This window comes from Equus quagga, chromosome 2, assembly GCF_021613505.1.
Source record: "Equus quagga isolate Etosha38 chromosome 2, UCLA_HA_Equagga_1.0, whole genome shotgun sequence".
In the NCBI taxonomy this organism is placed as follows: Eukaryota; Metazoa; Chordata; class Mammalia; order Perissodactyla; family Equidae; genus Equus; species Equus quagga.
The window spans coordinates 69418505-69445845 of record NC_060268.1 but is presented as its reverse complement, the minus strand read 5'-3'; the positions used below and the strand labels follow the sequence as shown (position 1 = coordinate 69445845).

The 27341-nt window shown below is 43.6% G+C and overlaps 1 protein-coding gene across 3 annotated transcripts in view; it reads left to right on the top strand.

The window, feature by feature from the left end:
* Positions 1 to 27341, top strand: part of LOC124234793 (transmembrane protein 266) — a 129009-nt gene that overhangs the window by 37797 nt on the left and 63871 nt on the right. For all 3 annotated transcript variants that reach the window (XM_046652211.1, XM_046652210.1, XM_046652209.1), the window contains exons 2-3: positions 21547 to 21676; positions 25176 to 25364. In XM_046652211.1, the coding sequence (XP_046508167.1) occupies positions 21624 to 21676; positions 25176 to 25364 (242 nt within the window). In that variant the 5' untranslated portion in view covers positions 21547 to 21623. The remainder of the gene's footprint in view (positions 1 to 21546; positions 21677 to 25175; positions 25365 to 27341) is intronic.

Below are 27341 nucleotides of genomic sequence, written 5' to 3'. Positions count from 1 at the left end.
TAATTATATATTATGCAGATGATGAGACATGCTGTGAATAAAAATAAAGCAGATAAAGGAGATAGGAAATGTGGGGAGAGCATGCTATTTGAATGAAGATAGTCAGGGAAGACCTTGCTAATAAGGTGACATTTGAGCAAAGACCTTAAGGAGGTGAGGGTACAAGCTGTGGGACATCTGAGGGGAGAACATTGCAGGCAGAGAAGAGGCCCGGAGGCGGGAGTGTGCTTGGCTTGTTTGAAAAACAAAGTCAGTGTTGCTGGAAAGGTAAGCACAGAGAGAGGTGGGAGTTGGAGAGGCAGCAGGAGAGGCAGAGTCTGGAACCTTGAAGGCCATCATAAGCTTGAGGCCAGGACAGGAAGCCACTGGGAGGTGGTAAGCAAGGGATTGACATATCTGACCTAGGTTTTAAAAGGATTTCTGCTGTATAGAGGGCAGGCGAAGGTGGAAGCAGGGAGACAGGTTAGTTGTCTATTGCAGTAATCCATCTGAGAGATGACCAGGGACTTGGACCAGAGCGGGAGAGCTGGTGAGACGATTGGGAATTTATTTTGAAGGTAGAACTGACAGATTTGCTGACAGATTGGATGTGGGGCATGAAAGGGAAGAGTCAAGGATGACTCCAAGGCTTTTTGGCCTGAGCAAGTGGAAGGATGAAGTTGTCATTTACAAAGATGGGAAAGGCTGTCATGGAGCAGGCAAGACATCTAGGTGGAGATGTCTGGTGGGCAGTTGGACCCATGAGTCTGGAATTAAGGGGAGCAGTTGAGGGTAAAGATGTATATTTGGGAGTCATCAGCAAATAGATCTGCACTGTCTGAAAATCTAGGAGAGAGTAGATTTCTGCATGCCAGTAAAGAAAGTGTATTGAAGAGGGGGGAATGATTCACCAGGTCAAATGCTGCTGTTAGGCTGGGTAGACTGAGGATCAATAATTGATGAGCAGATTACCAATAAGTAGGTCATTGGTGACCACAATGAGAACAGTTTTGAGGAATGGAGGCAAAAGCTTGAGTGAAGTAGTAGATTCAAGAGAGAATGGGAAGAAAGGAATTGGAGGCAACACGTGTATGCACCTTTTCAAATGAATGTGCTGTGAAGGAACAGAGAAATAGAGTGATGCTGGAGGGGCTTGTGATGTTAAGGGATGTTTTCATGATGGGAGTAGTAATATAACATGTTTGAATCACTTGAGATTGAGCTAATGGAGAGGGAGAAATTGATGATGCAGGCTTGATGAGGGATAATTGAAAGAACTATGTCCTTGAGTAGGGAAGAACGGAGGGATCTAATCTCCAAGCAGTAGGCAGTCCTTGGTTGGGATATGGACAATTCATCTGTAGAGTGGAGGGACTACAGAGTCGATGGCAAGGCTACAGATAAGAGGGAGGCCGTGGTGGTGGCAGCATGTGGAGGTTCTCTTGTAATTGCCTTAATTTCCCCAGAGCAATAAGAAGGAAGTCATCAGCTGAGTGTGAACAGAGGCTGTAGAGGTGTGATGAGAGAGGAGAAGGCATCAAGAAGTCATCAGGAAAGAGGGAGAGTGTGGGATTAGGGGATAGAAGTGGGATTGGTGGGCTGCACCAAGGGCCTGCTTGAAGTTTGTGTTCCTTCCAGAGCCATCTTCCAGAATTTACTGTTTTGTCTCTGTGTATTCACATATGGAGTTTTTTCTTATAGGTGGGTCCTTTCCACTTCCCTAACCCCTTGTCTTCCCAACAAGGCACAGTTAGGGCATTACCTCCTCTGACACTTCCCCCGCTTCCTTCCCACTGGTGCCCATCCCTCTCTTGGAACTCTGATCACCTCACAATGTCATTGTTTGCTTACATGTCTATTGCTCTAAGGCAGGGGTCAGCAAACATTTTCTTTAAAGGGCCAGATAGTGAATATTTTAAGCTTTGTAGGCCATACAGTCTCTGTCACACTATTCAGTCTGCCATTGTAGCACAAAAGCAGCCAGACAATACATAAAAGAATGGGTGTGGCTGTCTTCTAATAAAATGCTGTTTACGAAAATAGGCAGTGGGCTGGATTTGGCCTGTGGGCTGTAGTTGCCAACCCCTGCTCAAGGAGATGGCAGGGATGGTGTCTCAATTATCTCTATAGCACCCATACCTGGTGTGGGATCTGGGTACCAGGTAGAGACTCAGAAAATGTTTGAATGGATGAGAGAGAAATGCATGTGCTAGAATAAGTCTTTAGGCCTGCAGAAGTCCCTACATTACAGAACAATGCTCCCTTGTATGCACAAGTTCTGGCATATTTGTTAGTTTCCAGTCTTATTACAGTCGCACTGTGACTAGGGAAAGATTGCACATGGGAGCATGAGTCCTGGATACCCAGGAAAGATCAAAGATGGCCTCACCATCTACTGTATCAGTGCTAAGCTGCCACCCTGTCTAGCCAACCTCTCTCCTCCTTGTTCTCAGGTGCACAGCCCCTCAGTTCAGTGGGACCAGCCTCTTCACAAATAAGCGCACCGTATTCACTCTCCTTCTCCATTGTTCCTGTATTCCCCTTCTGCCCCCCGGACCCCCAACTCATGCAAAGAATGAATAGTCATCAAGTAGCTGCCATATCCATGGCCCGGAGGGAGAATAATAGGCCCTTCCCTGAAGAAGCTCACAGTCTGGTTCATCCCACTGGGAATGCATCTGTCCACCCACACCATACTCACAACTGACCGCCTCCTTGAAGCTCTCCATAACCACCCCAACCCACCTGATTTCCCCCTTCCTTTCCACTTCCTGGGAGCCACCGTGGCATTCTCTTGGGTATGAATACATGAGTGGATATGATCTTCCCAACTGCAATGTAAACTAGCAAGGACAGCAAGTATGCTTTTGTCTCTTGGAGACCAGCGCTGTCCAAGAGAAATATAAATCACATATGCAATTCAAAATTTTTTTGTAGCACATTAAAAAAAGTAAAAAACGGGGGAAATTAATTTTGATATATTTTATTTAACCCATATATCCAGAATATTATCATTTCATCATGCAATCAGTATAAAAATTACTTTATTCATAGTAAGTCTTCAATGTCCAGTGTATATTTTATGGACCATATATTTTATGGACCACATATGGCTAGTGGCTCCCGCACTAGAGTGTGGAGCTCCTATAGGGCATGTGCTAAGTGCCTGGTCAGTGACGGCCTTGAGTACTCCTCATGGAGCGCTTCACACCTACTCTGTAATCTTTACAGCAACCTTAGGAAAGAGTAACTGTTATCCCCATTTTCTAGTTGAGAAAGCTGAGATTTAAGAGGTTGCATCCAGCTGGATGTGAGCATCCAGCTAGTATGTTATAAAGCTCAAATTTGAACCCAGGTCTGAGTCTAAACCCTGTCCTTAAAATAGAATATTTGAGCTGGAAGGTTCTTCAGAAAATTTTCCAAACTGTCAATTCCATAAATATCGCTTGTGTTCTCAGCACCCAGCCCGTGCTAGGCTCATCCTAGGAGTGCAAATATTTGATGAGTGAATCTGGTCTCACTTTACAGATGTGCAGGTTGAGGTCCAGAAATGGGAGGAAACTTGTCTAAATCACTCAAAAGAGGCAAGCTGGGGCCTAGAACCACATTGCTCCTTCCCACTGCACTGCTCTTAATCCATGTCCTTCTGTCATCCTCACCAGCCCCAAGAAACCATGGGAATTTGACATCTGAAGCTTTCTTTGTATTTGTGGTGGCAGATTTTAGCAGGCACTCTCTTCCCAGTGTCCACAGCCTCAGAACTTGCCATAAATCTTCCTTGCGAACTCCCTTCTTTCTGCTTACGCTGCCTACCCAGCAGCCCAAAGAGCAGGCAGAGAAGCTGAGCTTGCTCCGTGATTGGGAGCCCAGGTCTCCAGGTGAAGCTGAATAAAGGGCAAAGCTCACCACATGTGGGCACCACCCCCGGCTTCCATCTCAGGTTGTGCTCCGTCGTGACAACTTGAGCTGTTTCCCTGGCAGGAGGGCAGCACGAATCTCCAGGAGGGTCACACTGACCGGCAGCCGGTGGCAGCCTGCTGTGCCTGGGTGCCTGGCACTGGAGCCTGGTTGCTGAGGCACCCTCAGGTTCTCATTGGGCCAAGCCAGTCATATCTTCCAGGGAACTCCTAGCAGCCTCCCTCCTGACAGGGTCATAAGAAATGTCACAGAGCGTAGAAGCTTAGAACTGAAAGGGAATTTAAAGATCAGGCATCCAGTGCTTTTCAAACTGTAATGTCTTGCAAGTCTCCTGGGAATCTTGTTAAGATACACATTTCTGATTCATTAGGTCTGGGATGGGATGAGAATCTGCATTTCTAACAAGCTCTCAGGTGATGCCAGTGCTGCTACAGGATCTAATCCATCTGTCGGCCTTTTGTTATAGGTGAGGAAACTAAGAGGGGAGGGCTTCATTAAAGTCACAGTGCAAGTTTCCTAAATATTAACTGTACTTACCAACTGTATTTACCATCTGCAGAATTCTTTGGCACTTATCACAGGCTGCTTTATGTTAATATCCTGTTTTTCCAACTAGACTGTTGGACGCAGGGTTATATCTTATTCTTCTAAGTATCTCCCTTAGAGTCCCACTTGAGAGCCACATGAGTTGTGGAAAGCACATTTCCCTGGGGCTTGGCCAACTGGGAGGGTCTTTACGCCAAGTGCTCCTGGGATCAAAGGCACAGTGGGGCAGACCCCAGGTTGGAACTAGGAAGCCCTCACCAAGTACCAGACCTGAAGGGCAAGGTGAGGATGGATGTGGGAAACATGAAGTGTGGGAGTTGGCAGAGTCCAGAGGGTCATACTGAGTTGTTCAGTCCATGGATTGGGAGAGAAGGCTGCAGGCTCACCTCTTTATGCCCAGGGCATGTGGCAGAGGCATTGTGGCTGCTTTGCAAGCAAGGAGCCAGGCCCAGCACAGAGTTCCTCCAAGGACTCTAACATTTGTTGAATAAATGCACAAATGAAGGTCAAAAAAGATGCAGCAGTAATAATTAAGCATATTAAAAGACTCCACATTCTTAGTAATGATTATACTCCTCCTGGCATACTTCAGAAGTGGCAATGGCAGATTTTTCTATTTGACCTAAAAATCAATTTTTTTTTGATGCCAGTGACTAAAGTTCTGTTTAGTGCACGCATAGATTAAGCATAGGCCCATAGACCTAGACTACTAAGCGGAGTTGCCCAATAAATGCTGGAGGTCAAAGATGGCCCCAGGCTGGCTGTCTGCTGTCGTGCTTATTTTGCCAAAGGTGAAAAAATAATATGTAATGAAAAGACAAGCCACAAACTGGGAGAAAACATTTGCAAAAAACGCGTATCTGACAAAGGACTTGGTCCAAACTAACAAAGAACTCTTAGAACTCAATAATAGGAAAACAACTCAATTAAAAAGTGTGCAAAAGATCTGAACAGATAGCTCACCAAAGAAGATATACAGATGTCAAATAAGCATATGAAAAGATGCTTCACATCATATGTCATAAAAGAATTGCAAATTAAAAAATGAAATACAACTACACACCTATTCAAATGGTTAAAATCCCAGAACACATACAACACCAAACGCTGGTGAGGATGTAGAGAAACAAGAGCTCTCATGCATTGCTGGCAGGTATGCAACGTGGAACGACCACTTAGGAAGACAGTCTGGCAGTTTCTCACAAAACTAAACATACTCTTACCACATGCTCCAGCAATCGCACTTCTAGATATTTACCCAAAGGAGTTGAAAACTATGTTCACACAAAAACCTGCACACAAATATTTACAGCAGTTTTATTCATAATTGCCAAAAACTAGAAGAAACTAAGATGTCCTTAATAGGTGAATGCATAAACAAACTTGGTACAATCCAGACAGCAATAAAAGGACATGAGCTATCAAGCCACAAAAAGACCTGGAGGAACCTTAAGTGCATATTACTAAGTGAAAGAAGCCAGTCTGAAAAGGGTATGTACTGTATGATTCCACCTATATGACATTCTGGAAGAGGCAAAATAGACACCATAAAAAGATCAGTAGCTGTCAGATATTTGGGGGGAGGGAAGGAGGGAAGAGTAGTCAGAGCACAGAGGATTTTTAGGGTAGTGAAACTGTTCTGTATGATACTGTCATGGTGGACACATGACATGAATCTGTCGAAACCCAGAGAATGTACAACACAAAGAGTGAACCCTAATGTACACTATAGGCTCTAGTTAATAAAGTATCAAGATTGGTTCATCAATTATAACAAATATACTACATTAATGTAAAAAGTTAATAATAGGGGAAACTATGGCAGTGGAGGTTACATGGGAACACTCTGTACAATCTCCCCAGTTTTTTGGTAAACCCAAAACTCTAAAAAATAAAGTCTATTAACTTTTTTTTAATGTGCTACTCAATTCCAAGGTAAGATCAGTTGCTGGATAATTGCGCAGCCATGTTTCTCCTTAGGCATCAAGATGACCTTGTACGTTCATTGCTGATGGTACCTTCACAAGTTGCCCCCAGAACACCATTGACTTGCTGACAACTGTCCTCGAGTTTGATGGATTATTGAAGAATACTTTTTGAATGCAAGAACTACACTCATGGGGCCATCCAAGGGCCTTGCATTATTTTTCTGTCTTTAGAAAAGCTGCTAAACTAAATCTGGCACATAGTAATGTGCCTGAGAGATTTTTCTTTTAATTTGCTGATATGCACCCTGACCTTAAGGAGCTTATAGTCTGGAGTAGATGGTAACACAAGATAGAAAAGTGATTCATGCCCTGAGAGAGATACAATAGAGATGGGCAACCACCTGGCAACCAATAATCTGCTTTCTGTCTCTGGAAATTTATCTATTCTGGATATTTCATATACATGGAATCATACAATATGTGGCCTTTTGTGTCTGGCTTCTTTCACTTACCACAATGTTTTCAAGGTTCATCATATCTAGATTATTCTTGTCTTTTTTTAAAAAATAAAACATGCTTATGAACAAAAGTACTGAAAAATGAGACATCTCCTCAAGAATACGACGTCCCTACCTCCCTGCATATAACTGCTGTTAATGATTTTGGATATAACCATCTGGACTTTCTAGATGAACGGAAGCTAATAGGGAACAATCAAGTTATGCCTCCTTCCATCATGTTCTGTTGTCTCTCCCTTCCCATCACCTGATGTAAATGTGGGAAGGTTCCTTAGCTTTTCTAGTCATTTTCATGATTTAGGACAGGCTTATTTTTAGGTGTTAAAATATCCCATCTAAATCAGAACTTCAATCTCTCATTCTGTCAACACAGCCTGACCTGCAGACCAGCTCTTCTGCTCCTCCCTACACCCCCAATTCCCTCTACTCACTCTGCCTGCTCCAGGAATGCTTTTGTAAGTTCCTTAGAAATCCACCTCCTGTGTTCTGCCCACTCCCAACCCCTCTGAGGGTAGGGGTGGGGCTTGCATGCAGCATTCCATTGGACACTCTGCCTAACTTCGGAGGGCTACCTTCAGTTCCTGCTTTTGGCACAATGCCCCTGGGACCTCCCTGGCCTATGAGGCAGCCTTCTTGGATGGAGTCCTGTCAAGATGCCCATAGGAAATCCATAGCTATAGAGGGCACTTTTTTTTTTTTTTTTTCATCATCCCTCATCCTTTGAATGGCCTTTCTAGATTTGGGGAAATTCCCGTGTTGAGTTTACTCACCGTCCAAGGTAGCAGCCTCTCTTACAGACAGGGTGCAGCTGTGTGACCTATCTCTGTCAATCAGATGGAGCTGTGGGACCCAGGATTTGGAAGGCAGAAGGAGAGGATGTTAGTGTGGTACAGTGGCATCAGTGATGGTTTTGCTGCAGCACCAGGATCTGGTTAGTGTTCTTTTTTCTTTTGCTGAGGAAGATTAACTCTGAGCTAATATCTGTTGTCAATCTTCCTCTTTTTTTGCTTGAGGAAGATTAGCCCTGACGTAATATCTCTGTCAGTCTTCCTCCACTTTGTATGTGGGTAGCCGCCACAGCATGGCTGAACAAGTGATATAGGTCTGCACCCAGGATTCAAACCTGCAACCTGGGCTGCCAAAGCAGAGCATGCCAAACTTAATGACTACACCACGGGCCAGCCCCTGGTTAGTGTTCTTGACCATAGAGTTTCTGTGCATGACTCTGGTGCACCAGCTTTCAGTTTCCTTAAAAATTCATACTCTGCTTAAACTGTTGAGTTTAATTTTCACTAAGAACCTTGACTGGTGCCATATTCTTGCTCAGCCTGGTGGTTAAGGTCAGTCTGCTCCCACCACTGCCCTCCTGTCCTTACCCAGCCATTTCCCACCACCTCAGCCAGCCTGGGAGTCTGGTATGGGTTTCTCAAGCCTTCTCGCCTACAAGCTGTTGAGAGTAGTAGTTACTGGACCAGCTTGACCATCTGTTAGTATGTTCCAAATAGATGGTCTGGCATCTCTCTTTAGAAAATGTGAGCACTTACCATCTCTGTCCTTGATGTTAGGGCATCTGCTAGATTCTAGGACAACAGGAAAAGTTCCGTTCCACATCCCGTCACACACATATTCTCTCTCTATATTACCTAAGTGGGATCATCATATGTATGTCACTTTGTAACCTACTTTTTAATTTAATGTTACATTGCAGACAGCTTTCCATGTTAATGAGAATAGTACATCTTCATCCATTTTTTAAAAATCATCCATATTGATGAAAGTAATTTGCAAACAAAAAGCACCCATTTTAAATGCACACTTGGAAACATCACCACAATCAAGATCGAGAATATTTCTATTATTCCAAAAAGTTCCCTCCTATCCTTTTGCAGTCCCTCCTTCCCAACCCTCAACTCTAGGCAATCATTCAACATCCTTTTCAATAGCTGTGTAATAACCCCATAATATAGAAGTTCCTTTATTTATTTAAGCAATCTCCTATTGATAGACATTTATATTGCTTTCAACTTATTATTTTATTGATTCCTGCATCAACAAATATTTGTTGGGCACCTACTGTGTGCTAGGCATGGTGCTATTATAACAATGATCCAACAAACTTCTATATGTGTGTGCATGTATGTGTGCATTTATTAGCTTATTTCCTTAAAATATATCCCCTAAAAGTGGAATTGCTGGGGCAAAGAGTGTGCACATTAAAGTAATTTTGATAAATATTGTCAAATTACCCTTCAGCAAATTTGCAAGAATTTACATTCCTATCAACAATGTGTGTGAATGGCCATTTTCCCACACCATCATCAGTACTAGATATTATAAATTTTTCCCAGTCTGCTAGGAGAAAAATGGTTTGAATTTATGTCTTTGCTTACTGATGAGGTGGACCATCTTAGGGTCTATGACTTTGATTTGATTTGTAGAAATCACGGCCCTGGCAGCCAGCTTCGCTTTTCCTCACCCCTCAGAGTAAGGCTATGGCTGGGCTCTCTCCTGGGTCTCTGTCTCCTGAGCTGGACGGACATCCTGTCCTATTGGAAGTTGGACAGAGATCACCCTTTGGTTCCTGACAGCTCCCTACTTCCCTTTGAACAGCCACTTGGGAGAAAGTCCCCCACTTTGGGTTGGTCCCAGTCTCTCCTGTGGTTGGACCTGCCCCTGTAGGTACACTTGAGCAGGTCCACATCACTTAGAAGCTGGGCCAGAGGAACAGATTACAGGACAGCTAAGGCTGTGATCAGTGTTGCTTTTCTAGTCCACCGCTGTAGCCTCAGGACATTGCTGATTTTGGAGAAGATTAAAATGGCCCCAGTGTGGCAGCTGCATCTTTCCTTTGGTGCCTCCAGGAGACTTCCTTCACCCCTCCAAGTTCAGGGGTCTGAAGGGGCTGGCTCTTTGTGGCTCCTCAGGTTGCTGCTCTCTTGATGGATGTTGTGGTCTTGATCGCCCTCTTCTCTACTTTCACATCTGAACTTCCTCTCTCCTATCCCCTTTGCTTCTTTTTGGTCATTTTGGCCAGTCACCAGAAAGGAGCATTTGTAAGGTGGCTCTAGACTCCCTTCTTCCTCAGATATCCTGATACTCAGTTTATATTCATTTTTATCTTTTTTGTTTGAAATGTTCAATATTAACAAAAACACCAAAATCACCTTATTCAGTGCTAAGACTCATTTTCTCGTTACTGGACCCATCAGGGTCTTATACTTGATGCACAGACTCGGTGTGATAGTATGTAAGTTTTTATCATTGACAAGCTGTTATTAAGTTGATTGGGTACCTTGTGTTGATGGCTTTTTAGAGACAAGGACATGTGGTGATAACGGTAAAAATTCTTCACATGCCATACTCCTTGGTCACATACCGGGAGCAAATGACATACTGTGACAGTGCCTGAGGTGGGTCAGTGAGATGTCATCTTCATTTACATGTTGCAAAACTGGGCTCCATCTAAGAGATTTGCCCAGTTTCCCTACCTCCGTCTCGTGGGGCCTGTGTTGCATTAAGAGCCCAGGTGGGTGTTTTGACCAGTTTGGGTCTTGGTTGGGTTTTATGGTGTTTTCTGAGCCTGAACGTAAACCTTGATGAGAGTATCTATAGTTTTTTCTGGGTTGAGGGCAGATAAGAAACGACTGTTGAAGCTAGGGGAACAGACTCAGGGCTAGGAGCTTCTGAAGATGATGAAGGGTTTTCTGAGCACAGACAATCTGGGATTGGCAATGGGTCCACAAGAGGGTTCTTCTCCACAAGAAGGAGAGGGGAGTGGAATCAACTGAGGCCTGGAGGTGTTTATGAAATTAGATACGCTGATTGTGGTTCTTGAAGAAGGGACATAAAGGTAAAGCCATTATGTGTGGGATAGTTAGTTAGGCCAGTGGTCAGTCACCTGGGATACTTAAGGAAACTCCAGTTCTTGGCCTCCTGGATCAGGATCTCTAGGGTGGCCCAGGAATCTGCATTTTGGAGTCAGGCCTGCAAGCTCTCCAGGTGGTTCTCTGGCCCCCTGCAGCGAGAGCCACTGGTGGACACCATTGGCCTCAAGGCTGGAAAGCTGATTTTCTCTTCTTACCTCTGCCACTGCCTAGATAAATAGTCCTGGAAAAGGCCAAGTTCCCACACCCATGTGAAGAACCCCGCCTTTTCAATTGTGCAGCCCACACTGCCTTCCTCCTGCCTGAATCTTGTCACACTTTCTCTCTGTACCACTCAGCTAGCATTCAGCACATGTACTCTTCCATCATTATTCACATTTTACTGCCTTGCACCCTTTGTTCTGATGAAATTGAAAGCTTGCAAGCAGGGACTGCCTTACACTGATTTGCATCCTGGTGCCCAGCACCAAGCTTTGCACTTCCTAGGTTCTCCGTAAATGCCTGTTACCTGAGGAGTTCTGACCAATATAAAGGCCATCAGTGATGTAGACACCTTGGCTTGCATTTCCTCCAGTCTCTACCCTTTTGGAAGAAATGATATTGTTTAGAAGGAAATGAGATTTTTCCAGCATCCAAGATTTCCATAGAGTATCCTTACATGGCAGCATCATGTAGAGGGACAGCTCCGAGTTGGGAGGTTTCCATACAGACCTGGGTTCTTCAAAGAGAGGTATTGGTGAGTGGCACTTTCCTCAACTCCTAATTTAAACCAAGCCCCAGCTTGATGCAAGGGATATTGGGACATTGTATTCAAATGAGACATTGGCCAACATTTTGACCCTTGTCATCATGCAAGGACCTGTGATCTATGAAAGGAGATCTGACTTCCCTAGGAATGAGGACAGGAGAGCACAACATTGTAGGGGGTGACTACAGGAAATTCTGGTGCCACCTTCATTTTGGGCACTATCCTATATATTAATATACTTAGTTGATTAAAAAAAAAGAGCGACTTTTTCTAAAATTCTTCTCCTTTGATAATTATTTTTATTTAGATGGTCAGGAGCTATATCTAATTTAAGCCTGCCGTATTTCTACCTACACTCTTTGCCAGTTTATAAGTCCTGGGGGGTGGGCAGGAGGTGGGCACTGGAGGGAACCTGTGAACTGGTTATGTGATTGTTTAGCTTGGGGAGTTAGGGTTTATGGCACAGGAAGAAAACAGGATCCTCAGGGAATTGGCTATTGCTGAAACAACTCACAGAAATACTGTGACAGGGTAGTTCCTAAGTTGACTAAGTATTTTCTTGTGGTATAAGGATATCATTACTATTTTTGGTTTTACCCTTTTCCTCTGTTTTTCTGATTTTAACTCTGGGGCGCCATGGTGAAGAGGATGTAATTAAGCAAGTGGACTTTATTTGGTCCACAGCCACCTTCAACAGCTTTCAGATGATTAAGACTCTCCCCTCAGGGCCAGCCCGGTGGCACAGCAGTTAAGTGCACACATTCTGCTTCTCGGCAGCCCAGGGTGCGCCAGTTCGGATCCTGGGTGCGGACATGGTACCGCTGGGCACACCGTGCTGTGGTAGGCGTCCCACATATAAAGTAGAGGAAGATGGGCACGGATGTTAGCTCAGGGCCAGCCTTCCTCAGCAAAAAGAGGAGGGCTGGCAGTAGTTAGCTCAAGGCTAATCTTCCTTAAAAAAAAAAAAGGCTCTTCCCCTCAGAGGGAAACTTTCATACTTTGCTGTGGAGTGTGAATTGTTCCAATCCTTCGGGAAGCAATCTTGTTTTAACTATTAAAATTTAAAATACATGCTCTTCAGCCCAGTAATCTCACTCCTGGGAATCTATCCCATATGAATAAAAATAGCAGTACATAATGAAAAATATACAAGGATGTTTACTGTAGCATTTTTCAGTGTGGCCAGAAAAAAACCCTAAAACTGCCCCCCAACAGTGAAATCGTTAACTAAATTATTGCACATCCGTACCATGGGACATTATGCAGCCATTAATTAATGAATGAGTTCAAGTTTTATTGCTTGACTTGGGAGAGGGGGATTTCTACAAGAAATTTTTGAGTGCGAAAAGCAAAAGCAGATAAGTATGAATAATTTGTTTTTTAAATAAAACAAACAATGAAATGTTTACTTGTATATAGTTATATAATCACAAAGAAAAGTAAGGAGAGACATGCACAGGTTTCACATCGGTGTGTATGTGCATATGTGTATTAGGGGAGGCCGACAGTGAGGCAGGTAATGTTGGGGATGTAGGCAAAAAGAAAAAGACACCAATAAAACATGACTTTTATGGTAAGCAATTTATATAAAATTATATATATGCATGTGTGCATATAAATAAAGAAACTAGGAAAAATGTAAATCTTTACCTACTCACCAGAAAGGATGTCCATTATATATTGCAAAGTGAGAAAAGCAGATTGCTGAGTTGGTTTTATTTTGTCAAACACAAACCCACAAAAATTAGCCTGTACGTGTGAGTACATGCTTGCATAATTCTGAGTAAGGATTTCTACACCTGGGTATTAACATAGGGACCTCAAGCAAGAGGTGGAGGGTTCAAATGGAGGCTGGAGAGAGGTTTTAGCTTTTTAAAAATGTACATCTCTGTATTATTTTTTGAGTTGCAGTGGACATCTGTCTACAACGTATCAGTGATCTATTACCACAATAATACCACATAACAAACCACCCAAAAACTTGGTGGGCTTACAAAAAATAAACCTTTCCTTAACAGATAGCTGAAGGAAGAGGGGAATTGAGCCTGCCAGTGTGAGGAATCACTGGTTGCTTAATATTTATAAGGAAGTTTACAGCTTTCAAAGCACTCCTTTGAAATGTTTCATTATTCTCACCTCTCTGAGTTTGTTTGTTTGTTTGTTTTTTAAAGATTTTATTTTTTTCCTTTTTCTCCCCAAAGCTCCCCCGGTACATAGTTGTATTATATTCTTCACACAGTTGTATTATATTCTTCGTTGTGGGTCCTTCTAGTTGTGGCATGTGGGACACCGCTTCAGCGTGGTTTGATGAGCAGTGCCATGTCCGCGCCCAGGATTCGAACCAATGAAACACTGGGCCACCTGCAGTGGAATGCACCAACTTAACCACTCGGCCACGGGGCCAGCCCCACCTCTCTGAGTTTTAATTTCTGTCTATCTATGAGTCTATTTCCATCACTAGCCCACAAATTTCTGGAGTACTGTGACCATATCTCATTTATCTTGATAATCTCAATGTTTAATATGGTTCCTAGAACATAGAAGGTGCTAATAAATGACTGAAGAATGAATTTTTAAAAAACAACTTTATTTATCTCATGAGTCTGTAGGTTGGCAGTTTAGCTAGGCACAGCTGGGTGGTTCTTCTGGTCTTGACCGAGCTTACTCACACACCTGGGGGGCAGCTGGCTGTTAGCTGACCTTGGCTGAGGTGACTGTACATCTTCCAGCAGGCCAGCCTGGGCATGCATGTTGTCATGGTGATGTGCAAGAGAGAGGGCAAGCCTAATCATGTGAGTGCTTTCCATGTTTGCTGATGTATTATACAGGGTTCTACAGAGAAACAGAACCAATGGGATATGTGTGTGTGTGTGTGTGAATAAAGAGATTTAATATAAGGAATTGACTCAACACGATTATGGAAGCTTAGAAGTCTAGACCCAGGAGAGCCAATGGTGTAAGTTTGAGTCTGAGTCAGAGTCTGAGAGCAGAAGACTGATGTCCCAGCTCAAAGACAGTGAGGCAGAGAGAGAATGCTTTCTTACTCAGCCTTTTATTCTATTAGGCCTTCAATACATTGGATGAAGCCCACCCACATGGGAGAGGGCAACCTACTTTACTCAGTCTACCAATTCAAATGTAAATCTCATCCAAAAACACCCTCACAGACACACCCAGAAATAATATTTAACCAAATACCCTTTTATGTGTCAAGTTGTCACGTAAAATTAACCCTCACAGTTTATAATCTACTTGGACAAAGCAGGCCATATGACCAAGCAAGAGGTGAAAGGCAATGAAAAGGTACGTGATTGTCTTGGTCCATTCAAGCTGCTCTAACAGAATACCATGGACGGGGTAGGTGGCTTAAACAACAAACATTTATTTCTCACAGTTCTGGAGGCTAGGAAGTCCAAGATGAATATAATAGCAGATCTGGTATCTGGCAAGGGTTCTCCCTGGTTTGCAGACAGCTGTATTCTCATTGTATCCTCACATGGCTGAGAGAGAAATCATCTCTGTTGTGTGTCTTCTTATAATGGTACTAATCCCATTCACGAGGGCTCTACCCCCATGACCTAATTACCTTCCAAAGACCCCACCTCCTAATACTATCACATTGTGGGGTAGAATTTCAACATATGAATTTGGGGGGGACACAAACATTCAGTCTGTAGCAATGACAAAGGAGGCATTGGTACAGGGAGGGTCAAGAATAGGGTCATTTTTATATTGTTCCATATGTAATATGAATGATATTGAAGAAAGAGGACTTTTTCTCTCCATTTTCCAAAGAAGAGTCACTTGCCTGGTGCCATGTGGAAGTTGATGGCAAAGTTAATTGTATCTGGGTTCTTAACATAATTTAGTTAGCATTATAATAAGCAAAATATTGCTTAGGAGATTTGCAAAGTGTGGCATTTACACTTAAGATTTGCTTGATAAGGGGACTAGGGGTAACAGGGCAGCCACTGCAGCTCCAGCTCATTGTTGGTACCTCCCAAAATCATAGATATTCGAGTTCCCCAGAAGCTCTGCTGAATTCCAGAGGGAAAATGACCTCAGGCTGGGGTTGGGGAATGCCTGCTGGGTGGTGTTCTTTCTGCCCAGGCCAGCCAGGGAGAGGAGCCAGTGGACCCTTTGTCCCAGCGGGGACACAGTATGTTCAACTTAGGGAAGTGTTTGCTAGGAAGGAAAATATCAAGGGAAAGGGAAGTATTATGATAATGGCCCTCTTGGTTCTCTTCTCAGAATACCTGGTAGATTGTTTTTTGTTTTTGTTTTTTGGGGGGGTTTTTTGGTGAGGAAGATTGGCCCTGAGCTAACATCTGTGCCAGTCTTCCTCTATTTTGTATGTGGGTCACCGCTACAACATGGCTTGATGAGTGATGTGTAGGTCCGTGCCCAGGATCCAAACCCGTGAACCCCTGGTCGCCAAAGCAGAGCACACAAACTTAACCACTATGGCACCAGGCCAGCCCAGACTGCCTGGTAATTTTTGATGACTGGGTTTTAGTTTTGTGTGATCTTGTTTTGTGTTTCCTAGACCCTGCAAGACTGGTAATAATTGATAGGTTGCATTACTGTATAAGTGAAGAGGACCAAACAGCATAAAGTTAGAAGGATCCACAGGACACTGTGCTGCACCTAGAAAAGAGAGCCACTGTGGGCTCCCTGCCCGCTCGTTTAGCAGTTAAGAATTTTGCAATAGACTGGAGATTAGAGTGGGAGAATGCTTGGTACATGATTCTTCATTTTAACTACCTGTTAATGGAGTAAGGTATTAATGGGCCCAGGTAACAACAAGGATGACCATGTGTTGTTATACAGACAGCTTCCTCACCTAGCATAAGAAATACAGCCTTCTCTTCCTGGCGGTGTGTATCCACAAAAGGCACCTGTGCTCAGTGCCTTTTCCCTGGGAGCAAATTCTACAGCGAGCTTTACAATGTCAACACTGAACCTCACAGGCATGCAGTGCTCTCTAAATAAAAGAACCCTGTGGATTTGTGAGAGCACATTCTTCATATCTCCTGCCAACCACTTACCAGGCTTTGGCCACTCTCATTTGGAGACCCAGAAAAATTTTTTCAGCTGAGCTTCAGAACCATATGAGAAGTCCCCAAACCTGGACTGGCAGACAATTAGTTACACACACAACAGCTCCTCTTCTCTTCTTGCTTGCTAAGAGAACTGAGCTTTGTTTATGGAAACAATATACTGAGGCCCAAAGGATGAATCATGACTGATCTAGGCTCTCATATCACTCCTTACTTCCTAGGCCAGCTGCCCATTGTCATAGGTTCCTTTGCAGCCATGTGACCCAGCTCTGCCCAAGGAGACATCAGGAGATGTTGGCTAGAGTGCTTGGAAAGATAATGCCTGCTAAATAAAAGATTAGAGTTTTATGAGGAGAAAGCATTTGATTCTTTCTTCGTTTGGGAGCTAGTTTGACGATGTGCCAGCTGGGGCTGCAGCAGCCATTCTGCAACCACAGGGCAACAAGTTTGAGTAACGCATCACACAGAGGATGGGGGAATGGAAGAATGAAAAGAGCGTGAGTCCTTGTTGATATCTTTGAGCCGCTGCCTCCAAACTTCTTGTTATGTAAAATAATTAAAAGTCTTCCCTGCCTAAGTCACTGTTGGTCAGATATTCTGTTAACTGCAAATAAAGTAACTAGTACACCTGGTCTCCTTGAGTCTGGCCAGGGTAGGTTCTGCTGACAATTCCACCATAGTAGCTTTGCAACCAGCTAATTTCATCTGCAAAATAGGGATAAAAATCCCTTCTTTACCTCAAGTGAACTATCTGATTCAGAAGATCAGAGTGTGGTCTGTGGATCAGCAACTCAGTATCCCCTGGGACTTTGTTCAAATTGTAAATTCTCAGGCTCCCACCCCAGACATACTAATTAGAAACTTCATGGGTGGGGCCAACAGTCTGTTTTCATGAACCCTCTAGGTGATTCTGGTGTGATGGAAAGTTTGAGAACTACTGATATAGAGGGTCAAATGGAGCAGTTGCATGTCAGAAACACCTGGGAAACTTAAAAAAGATTCTCAAACTCCACTTCAGAGTTCTGATTGAGCATTTCTACAGCGTAGCTTATGAGTTTATTTCCCAAAAGGCCCTTAGGTGATTTCGTCATTGTGCAAACATCATGGAGTGAACTTACACAAACCTAGATGGTGTAGCCCACTACACACCTAGGCTATATGTTACGAATCTTATGGGACCACCGTTTGATATATGGTCCATCATTGAGTGAAATGTCGTCATGCAGTGCATGCTGTAATTACATAGATCATGAGTAACAGGTGGAAGAGACTGGGATTTTACTAAACTCTAAAAAGCAGCCTTACTACCCACCACAGACACACCCAGTAAATCCAAAACAGGTTTTCTCTTCTGCTTTCACCAGGTTTATGAGACAGCAAGTTTGCACTTCAGATGTTCCTTTATAGAATTCTAGACTACACCTGCTTCGTGCTAGGCTTGTGCTTCAGGGGTTATTTCATTTGGAAAATATTATTTTTAAATAACATCATCTTAAGGGATCTTACCTTCTAAAATGTGCCACTTGTTAAGGATCAAAACATCTAATGGAAGTAGCCTACTCACTGTCCATCCAAATATGATTTTACCCTCTTGCCTACCTCATCCTTGCCCTTGTACTGGAGATGTCAAGCATTTCTTCCCCACTCTACATCTCCTTTCCAGGAAACTGCAGTCCCCGTTTCCAGGGAACCTGTTCCTGCACTCAGCCCCTGCTGAGTGAGTGTTCAAATCCATGATACTTTGGAAAATAAAAAGACAAAAAAACCCTCATTGATCAATTTTGGAAGATAAGATACCGATTTGTTTTTGAAAACCAGTAAATAAAAGGGGAAAAGTTAAGCATTTATTCTTCTTTTTCTATATGAACTGTATCTGAGGGTAATCAAATAGTTAATGAGGGAGAGTTTGTCTTCATAGAAGCAGATAAATGAAGAAGGAATGACGAAATCATAATATGACCCTTTTGCAAACTCTAATGAATTAATGGATCTAGGAAGTGATCATCAATGGATGTTAATATCACAAAAAGGGGAACAAGAAGACATTATCTGTCTACTAATGGAAGTCATGAAACTGCCTACAGTCTTGAAAAAAAAATTGAACCAGAATCTGATTAACGTTTATAGACTAACTAAAAGTTATAGGAAATACAGAGGACAGAGGAACATGTTAAATGACATTAAAGGGATACAGTCACCATAATCCAGACTGTGGGAAACTTTTCTGGGGCAAATGACCCCATTTTTCCAATAAATTACATGGAAAAAAATGAGATAGAGGGGGAAACCTACAGATTAAAGGAAACCAAAGAGTCATTAACCAATCATAAGGTTTGGACCTTGTTTGGCTCCTGATTCAACAAATATTAAAAAAATTATAGGACAAATGGAGAAATGTGAACAATGCCTGGACATTTGATAAGAAAATATTGACTTGGAGATGATAGTTTTGTGGTTATGTCTTTTAAAGAAATTCTTATCCTTAGAGATACATGTTGAAACATTTACAGATGAGTGAAATGACATCTGGGATTTGTTTCAAAATAATCATATTAGGTGGGGAATGAACAGGAATATAGAGAAGACTTTTCATGAGCTGATAACTGTTAGAGTTGGGTGATGGGTGACTAGAAGTCCATTATACAATTCTATATATTTGAAATTTTCCTTCCAAAAAGTGAAATTAAAAAAAAATTTTCATCATTTTCATTTCTATTTTTTGCATATGTTTTATATTGGCCATACTATATTAGTGTAGTAGCTCATGTTTATTATTTATAAATATATAGATAAATATAAATTTATTATTTATAAATATAGTTTATCAATTTTTACTTGTTCTTCATTACTAAGAGTGCACAAAAATTTTGGAGTTTTGTGTTTCAAACTTGCCTGCCCTGCCAGACTAGAGGGTCTGTGAAAGCAAAGACTTTCCTATCATATCCTCCACAAGGCTAATACCTTGTGTAGCAATGTAAAGTGCTCATTTGGGAATACAGTGTGTTAAAACACCATTCCGGAAGGGGGTCTTGCTCACATCGTCTCCCAGTTGTGGGTACCTTGATCCTGATTTCACTGTTGGTTGAGGTTAGGCAGTCCACATGCCCAATCTTACTACTGGGAGGAGTTTGTTGGCTTGAGGCTTTATAAAGAGAACAAAAAAGATTGAGACTGACTAAATCTGTGTTATGGAATGGAGAACTTTATAAAGTTTACTGCACAATTAATACACAATCCCAAATACTATAAAGGAGAGTTCTGATTTTAATGTTTAGCCTCTTCTACTCGGGTATACTAAGGTAGGTGAAACCCTTAGCAAGGTGTGGTGACAAAATGTCCACATCCTCCCTGCTGTCATCCCTGACCCTTTGTCCCATGCTTTTTTTTGCCCCACAAACATCTGGTGTGGAAACAGTGGTCTCTTATATTAAAGCCCTTCTGATTTTAGAAAAGTCTCTTATTTCCAGTTGCTCTCAGTTGAGACTTTCCCCAAGATTTCCTCAAGTTTCTTTAACTTAAGCTCCCACTTTTCTTAGTTATGCAGAACTTTAAGGAGATTCCCCACTTTGCAAATTTACCATCTGTCCCCTGCTACTTCTCACCCTAGGAGCCACTTTTCCTTTGTGTGATATAACAATTCTATTCCTTTGTATCTGAGAGCAACGGCCTCTGAGAGCTGAGCTTCAGGTTTGGGAGGGGGTTTATCCTGTGTTGACGTCTGGTTGGGTTTTTTTGTTGGTGAGGAAGATTGGCCCTGAGCTAACATCTGTTGCCAATCTTCCTCTTTTTTTTTCCTCCCCAAAGCTCCCCAATACATAGTTGTATATCCTAGTTGTAAGTCATTCTAGTTCTTTTATGTGGGACGCCACCTCAGCGTGGCTTAATGAGAGGTGCTAGGTGCCCAGATCCGAACCAGTGAAGCCCAGGCCACCAAAGTGGAGTGCACAAACTTAACAACTCAGCCACAGGGCCGGCCTGTGTTGATGTCTTGTAGGAAAAGCAGTTTGCAGTAGAATGCAACTTAAAAGGATTGCCCCCTTGAGTAACCTCCCTAGTAACTTATTCAAAATCACCCAGAACCCATGTCTATTTCTTTGTGTACTTTCTGAGGATTGTTTCTGTCTCCCAGAATACTTCTAGGTGGTATCATAGCACTGGTTTATGGAAAAGTATATTCTATTTACCTAGTCCAACTATTAAGAGGAAATCTTGCACTCAGCCATCCAAATGCTTTGGAATGTGTTCAGATTCAACAAACTGTGCAATTTAAATTTATAAAATAATAACTATGGCAGTAAAAACCAACACTACATGCCAAGCACTATTCTAAGTGTTTTACACAAATTAACTAATTTAGTTAGCTCTATTACTATTCCCGCTTCACAGGAGGAGAAACTGAGGCGAGAGGGCTAGTAAGTGGGGGCTGGGCTCTGATCCCAGACAGCCTGTCTCCAGGGTGTGCTTTCTCTCACTGAGAGACCAAATTGAGAAGGAGAGGAGAGGAGAGCCTGGAAAAGCAGAGGGGCAGAACTACCAGAAGGGAAAGAGAAATGGGAGAAAGAAACTTGTGGGAAAACACTTGAAATTTTTGAGACAAACCTGATTTTTGAGATCCCTAAAGCTGAAGTATAAAGTTAGCCTGGTTTTCTTAGGCACGGCTGTTTACTGGAAAGAGCTGTGGATGAGAAGTCAGAGAACCTGGGGTCCAATCTGGCTCTACTGCCATCTCTGTGTGACACTGAAAAGTCACTTTGTCACTCTGGGCCTGTTTTTTCATCTCAAAAAAGAGAGTAATTCTGCCCACTGTTGTCTCCCAAAGGGCAATTGTAAGAATCTGTTCAACATTACTTTGGAGAAAAGGGCTATATGGAAGAAAGTTCTATGGGATTCCTAGATGAGCTTAGGAGGACTTTGGTTTGACATCTGTGTGTCATAAATTCCTACTGTTTAATTATTTGTTTTCAGGGCACCATATTTGTATGTCTTGGAACACACACTTGGAAATGCTGACGGCAGGCTTCACGACAGCTGAGCCCCACTAGATGCCAAGAAAACCTAAGGCTCTGGTTGCATCTTTCAACATGACCAATCCACAGTAAGTAACATCGGAGTCTGCTCTCTCTGGATGTTGAGTTGGTTCATCAGAATCACAGATGCAACCAATAGCTCCTTCTCCAACCCTGTGGAAATGGAGGAGCTCCAGGTGGTTTTGTCCTTGAGCCCAACATTGAAATGACTTGTTAAAATCTGCTCTTTTGGAGCCAGCCTGTTGGTGTAATGGTTAGGTTCACACACTCTGCTTTGGCAGCCCAGGGTTCGTGGGTTTGGATCCTAGGCACAGACCTATGCACTGCTCATCAAGCCACCCTGTGGCAGCATACCACATACAAACTAGAGAAATATTGGCACAGACATTAGCTTGGGGGCAATCTTCCTCACACACACACACACACGCGCACACACACACACAATTTACTTTTTCTCTGAGTTGCCTCACTGTCATCTTATTTTTTAGTTCAAAAAAGCGGAGGAATTCTGCAATCAAAAACTGTTGCTATAAATCTCCCAGAAGACAAGGATCTAATTCAGGCAACCACTACAGACATTTCCTTTAGCAGGAGGCCACAGAAAATGGGGAAACCTTTCAAAAGCAAACCTCAAGACAAGATTAGGAAATACTTAAGGTGAATTAATAAAATGGGAATTGCAACGAAATTTAGAAGTCATGAGAGGGTTTCTAAAAGCAGGCTTTATGAACCCAGGGCAGAACTCTTCAGAGAGAATTGCTTTCAGTTTCCAAAACCTAAGATGCCGTGTGGACCAACCACTTAATCTTACCAAGCACCAGCCAAGTGGTCAGTTATTTTGTGTTTTGCAACTCATTGGCAAAAATACCAAGATGAGAACAGCACTCCTTCTGTGACACCACACTGCTCCTGCCTGCCTAACTGTGGGGCTGACTGCTGTCATCTGGAGCATGAACCTGTTATCTATTGCCACAGTAATGCCATGTAACAACCAACCAGAGGACCTCAGTAAAATACAGCAATAAATGTTTATTCCTCACATGTCTGCTGTAGCCAGCTAGCTAGCTTTGCTAATCTTGGTGGGATCACTCTTAGATGTGGAGCTCCGCTGGCTGTCAGCTGATCTAGGTGAGACTGGACTCTGATCAATGTTCTCCCCTAGGCTAGGCTGGTCACCTTCTAATGACAATACTGCAGGTGCAAGAAAAGAAGCAGAAGTTCACAAGTGCTTTTCCATGACTCTGCTTGTATCATGTCTGCCAGTATCCCATTGGCCATAACTAGATGCATGACTGAAAGCAGACTCAAGGGTTGGGGAAATATACTCTTCTTTTTGATGGGAGTTGCTGCAAAGTCATATGGCAAATGGAGGAGTGAAGAATGGAGCCATTAATACGTGTCATCCACCACACTGTTCTTCATAGCCAAGACCAGGGGGTAGTCTCAGTACTAAGGCTGTGAACTATAGGACCTTCACTCCCACCAAAGGAGGACTTGTCTCCTCCTGCTGAGATGACCACCTGACCAGAGATGGTGTTGGGCCGCTGTGACCACATGCAAGAGGAGAACAGAGGGCAGTAAAATCAGGAAGGCAGAAGCAGCTTGGTCCATGCTTCTCAGAGCCACATCCTGTTAGTCTCAGAAACTCAACCCATCCCTCTGTGAACACCCCATTGATCAGAAAGCTCTATTTGTTCAGTTCAGCAATCCATAGTTTCCTTGAGTAGTCCAGAGGAAAAGAGAACAAATTGGACCCAGCATATGCTTTTTTGGAAACATCTAGAAGAGCCAGGATTCCCCCCATAAACACCCACACTTTTATTTCAATTATTGAGAAACACAGAAGTCTCACATCCTATGACTATTCTGTCTAAAGATCTTGAGTCATTTTGTAAATGTCACACAATGATGAGTACCATCATCTATTCTTGACAGGTAGCAAAAAGCAAAGATTTAAATAAAGTCTACAAAAGAGAATTGGGACATTGGAAATTATTTGGTGAATTCAGGTAGTTTAGGCAGCCAACCTGCAGCGCTCGAATAAAAATCCCACTTTTCTCTCAATTACTTGGATGATTCAAGCAAAAGAGAAGTTAGCAGAGTCAACTCTGAACTTCCTGGATAGCTGCCGTTGTATATTACTGATCAGATTTCAATGCTGGTTGGAAAAGAAAAGTTGAGAATTTAGAGTTCCCCACCCAAGTGTAAGGACTTGTCACTCCAGAGCTCCTCCTACCTGCTCTGTATTTCTCTTACCCACGTCAGATCATACAGTAAGAAGCAATGGCCCTTAGGCAGCCTCTATTTCACCTCTTCATGTTTCAGTTGGAGAAACTGAGGCCCTGGAGGAGCCCCACAGAAGTTGGCATGAAAGTTGGCATCAGAGCCCAAGAACAGTGTCTAGCAGACTGGGCTGCCATCTCTATATTAAATAAAACTGGCCTCTCAATGTTCCCTCAAATATTTAATTTTTACTCCTCTCCATTCACACCATTTTTCTTTCTAATCCTCATTGTTTGGCCAGAGGCACAAGACCTAGCCCGTCAGATTCTACAGGATGAGATAGGATCAAGAAAGAGTTGGAGGGACCAAAGATGGCACCCCAGGAAGTTAAAGCAAAATGGTCTAGCCCAGCATCCCTTTACAGGGTTGTTGGTGGTATTTGAGCAGGACAGGTCTTAGTTGTTGGACACATTGCAGGATGTGTAATGTCCCTACTCCTACTTATGTCAATAGTGACCTCTGTGGTCATTGTGGCAGCCAAAAATGCCTCCACAAATTGCCAAATATCCCGTGGTGGAGGGTATTGCTCCTGGTTAAGACACCCCATAATGCCAATGGAGTTGTTCATCATGTGCAGTGCCCTAGGTGAGCCTAATAGTAACACAGGAGGAGACTGACAATGCCTCAGACATTTGACCAAGTGACCCCCATTTCCTACTCTCAACCTTAAAAAGGGAGATGTAGTAGGACCAGTTCAAGTAGAAAGGGAGTGGCACCCAGGGATAGCTGGCCCCTCCTGTCCTCACTCTCCCAAGGCCTACTCGGTCTCTCCAGGTTTGCAGCAGGCTCCCCAACGACCAGCAGTAAATCCAGTCATGAACAAAAACCTCTCTTCTCTATTGTGGTACAGATGGTAGAAACATTCCAAAGCACCTTTACAAAGAAACACAGGAGACAACTTAAAAGAATCTATTACTCCAATATAAAGTCTGGTAACTGAGAATCCTAAAAGTCTAAGCCTTGGTTTTGCTGGTTGGCAGAGTTTCTATCTGGGTCTTTACCTCCCATTGATGAAGAATCCTGCCCCTAAAGCTCATATTTTCAGATCTGAGCAATCTTCTTCGCATTCTTCCACTTTTCTCCAAATGGGGAAGGAGATGAGGCTATTAGGGCCTCAGTCCAGTCCCTTGGGTGCCCAGCGGGGAAGAATAGCAGCCTTATGTTTCTTCCACTCCACCAGCACAGCATAGTTCTGGTGCATTTTCTCTCCTTTCCTTGAGGAATGGAAAAAGTATTTTGTTCTTGAGGGATGACGCTCCCTTGTTGTCTTCCTCCCCAATTCAGGCCTGCCATAGAAGGAGGAATTTCCGAAGTTGAGATCATCTCCCAACAAGTAGACGAAGAAACCAAGAGCATTGCTCCAGTGCAGCTGGTGAACTTAGCCTATCGGGAATTGCCCCTGGCTGCAGTTGACCTCTCCACAGCAGGCTCACAGCTCTTGTCAAATCTGGATGAAGATTACCAAAGAGAAGGGTAGGTGCTGGGACCATGGAGTAGCTAAGAAGTCTCTTGCCTAACTCCCTGGGTTTCCATGGGTACCTCCAGCAGGGGGGGGGGGGGGGGGGGGAGGTGCAGCATAGAGATTAGAGATGCTGAATAGTAAGAGACCAGAGTTCACATCAGGCCACCCAGGCCCTTTTTCTCCTCAGACGTTTCCTCAAAAAAAGGCTTTGGGCACAGAAAATACCTGTTGCTGCTAGACATCTCATGTGACATTTGCTTGGAACTCAGAGAATCATAAAATTTGTTTTAGGACTGAATCACCCCTTAATGTCCCATCCAACCCCGTCTCTGTACACTTGGGTATCAGGAGACCCGCAGGGATTAGGGATTCTCCTAAGGTTGCAGAACCCGTAAGAGATGGACTTGGACTGCACAGCCCTCTATCAACTGACTCTCACCAGGGAAGAGGCTGGGAAGAAAGCATTCTGCATGCAGTAATGTGGTAGTATGTCAGGGATTTTAGCAGCATTCAGCCGGGAGCTGTGCAGACATTAGCTGCTCCCTTTCCAGCAAGGACATGTAGGATATGCTAGTCCTTCATTCAAAGGAGTGCCCCCTACCCTCTCTTACTTAGCTTGTCAGTCAGAGTGGATGCCTTTGTTCCCCAATTAACTGCTCATTAGCCTGGTCTGTCTTACAAACATGCTTTCTGAAGGTGAATGGTAGAGTATGAGAGCTGGATGGGGCAGGATAGATACACCAGTTTGACTCTCTCTGTTTACATGGGCGAAGCTGAAGGCCATAGAAGTGCAGGAACAGGTCCAAGGGTCACGCAGCAGGTCACACTTTCCCCAGCCCCACCCTGTTGCTCTCAGATACAGAATTTTAAACTGGCCAGGAGCTTAGGAGCCACTGCTGGGCCACTCTTCTTTCTCAAGTGCCTGTAAGTATTTTGGAATCTACTGGGTGCTTTGAATGTAAAAACAAAGGGTTGCTGGGTTATTCTGGAAGAAGTAAGGAGCCTTAGCTAAAGTTAAATTTGTAGAGCTTGGATTCCCTGTGCTTGTTTCCGGAAGGAGCTCTCCCACTTCCCCAGAGAAGTGTCCTAAGAATTGTGAACCCATACACCTTTTGCAAAAAGTGCACCCCAGTGGCTTTCTCTGAAAGTATAATTTTCTCTGAGTATTGTGCATAAGTCAGCAAGACATTAGGAAAAAAGGACAGGCAAGCGGGTGGGAGATAGCTGAGGGACGCCTGGCAGTGAAGGCGCCATCCCCGTAGTACCCTCCTGATGGCAGAGCCGGCTTCTCCGGGTCTCCATGTCCTTGAAGCCCCTGAGCCAGGGCAGCTTCGCACACATGTGACCTGTGCAGTTGCGAAGGCCTTGCACTTGCTTTAATGCTCTGCTGCTGTCGCCTTGAAATTCTTAATAGTTTTTAACATGGAGCCATGCATTCTCATTGAATTTCGCAAATTATGTAGCCCGGCAGTCCTAACCTGAGCTCCCGGTCTCTATGTTACTGCACTCTGGTGTTCAAAAGCAGTAGTGCAGTCTGGTAACATGCCTCAGCGGCTGGCAAGGACTCCTTTCCCGCCTGGCCTGAGCCAGTGTTAGGCTTTTTCAAATCAGAAGACGGGAGAGAAGCGGGAAAGTCGCCAAGGGTTCTGGTTCGAGGCGGCAGACACATCTGCACCTTGCGGGTGTACTGCACAGCGGGTGTGTACCGCTCCCTACCTGAACCAGAGAAGGCAGAGACGTTGCTTTATCATTCCATTTGCTTCTGAATTGGGCCTCTGCAAGCTTTCTTCCCCTCAGAGGAATACAGATAACGTGCCCACAGGCAGAAAGGCTCTTGATTTGATTTGTCTCCAGGTGTGCCCTGGAATGCTGCTCCTCTTGGGTAAATAGGAAGCAGCCTGGTGAAGGGATTTGCCTGGCTGCTGGAGCTCCTGGCAAGGGGCTCCATTGGCAGCCAGATGGCTTCCTGGAGGAAGGAAGTGCAGGTG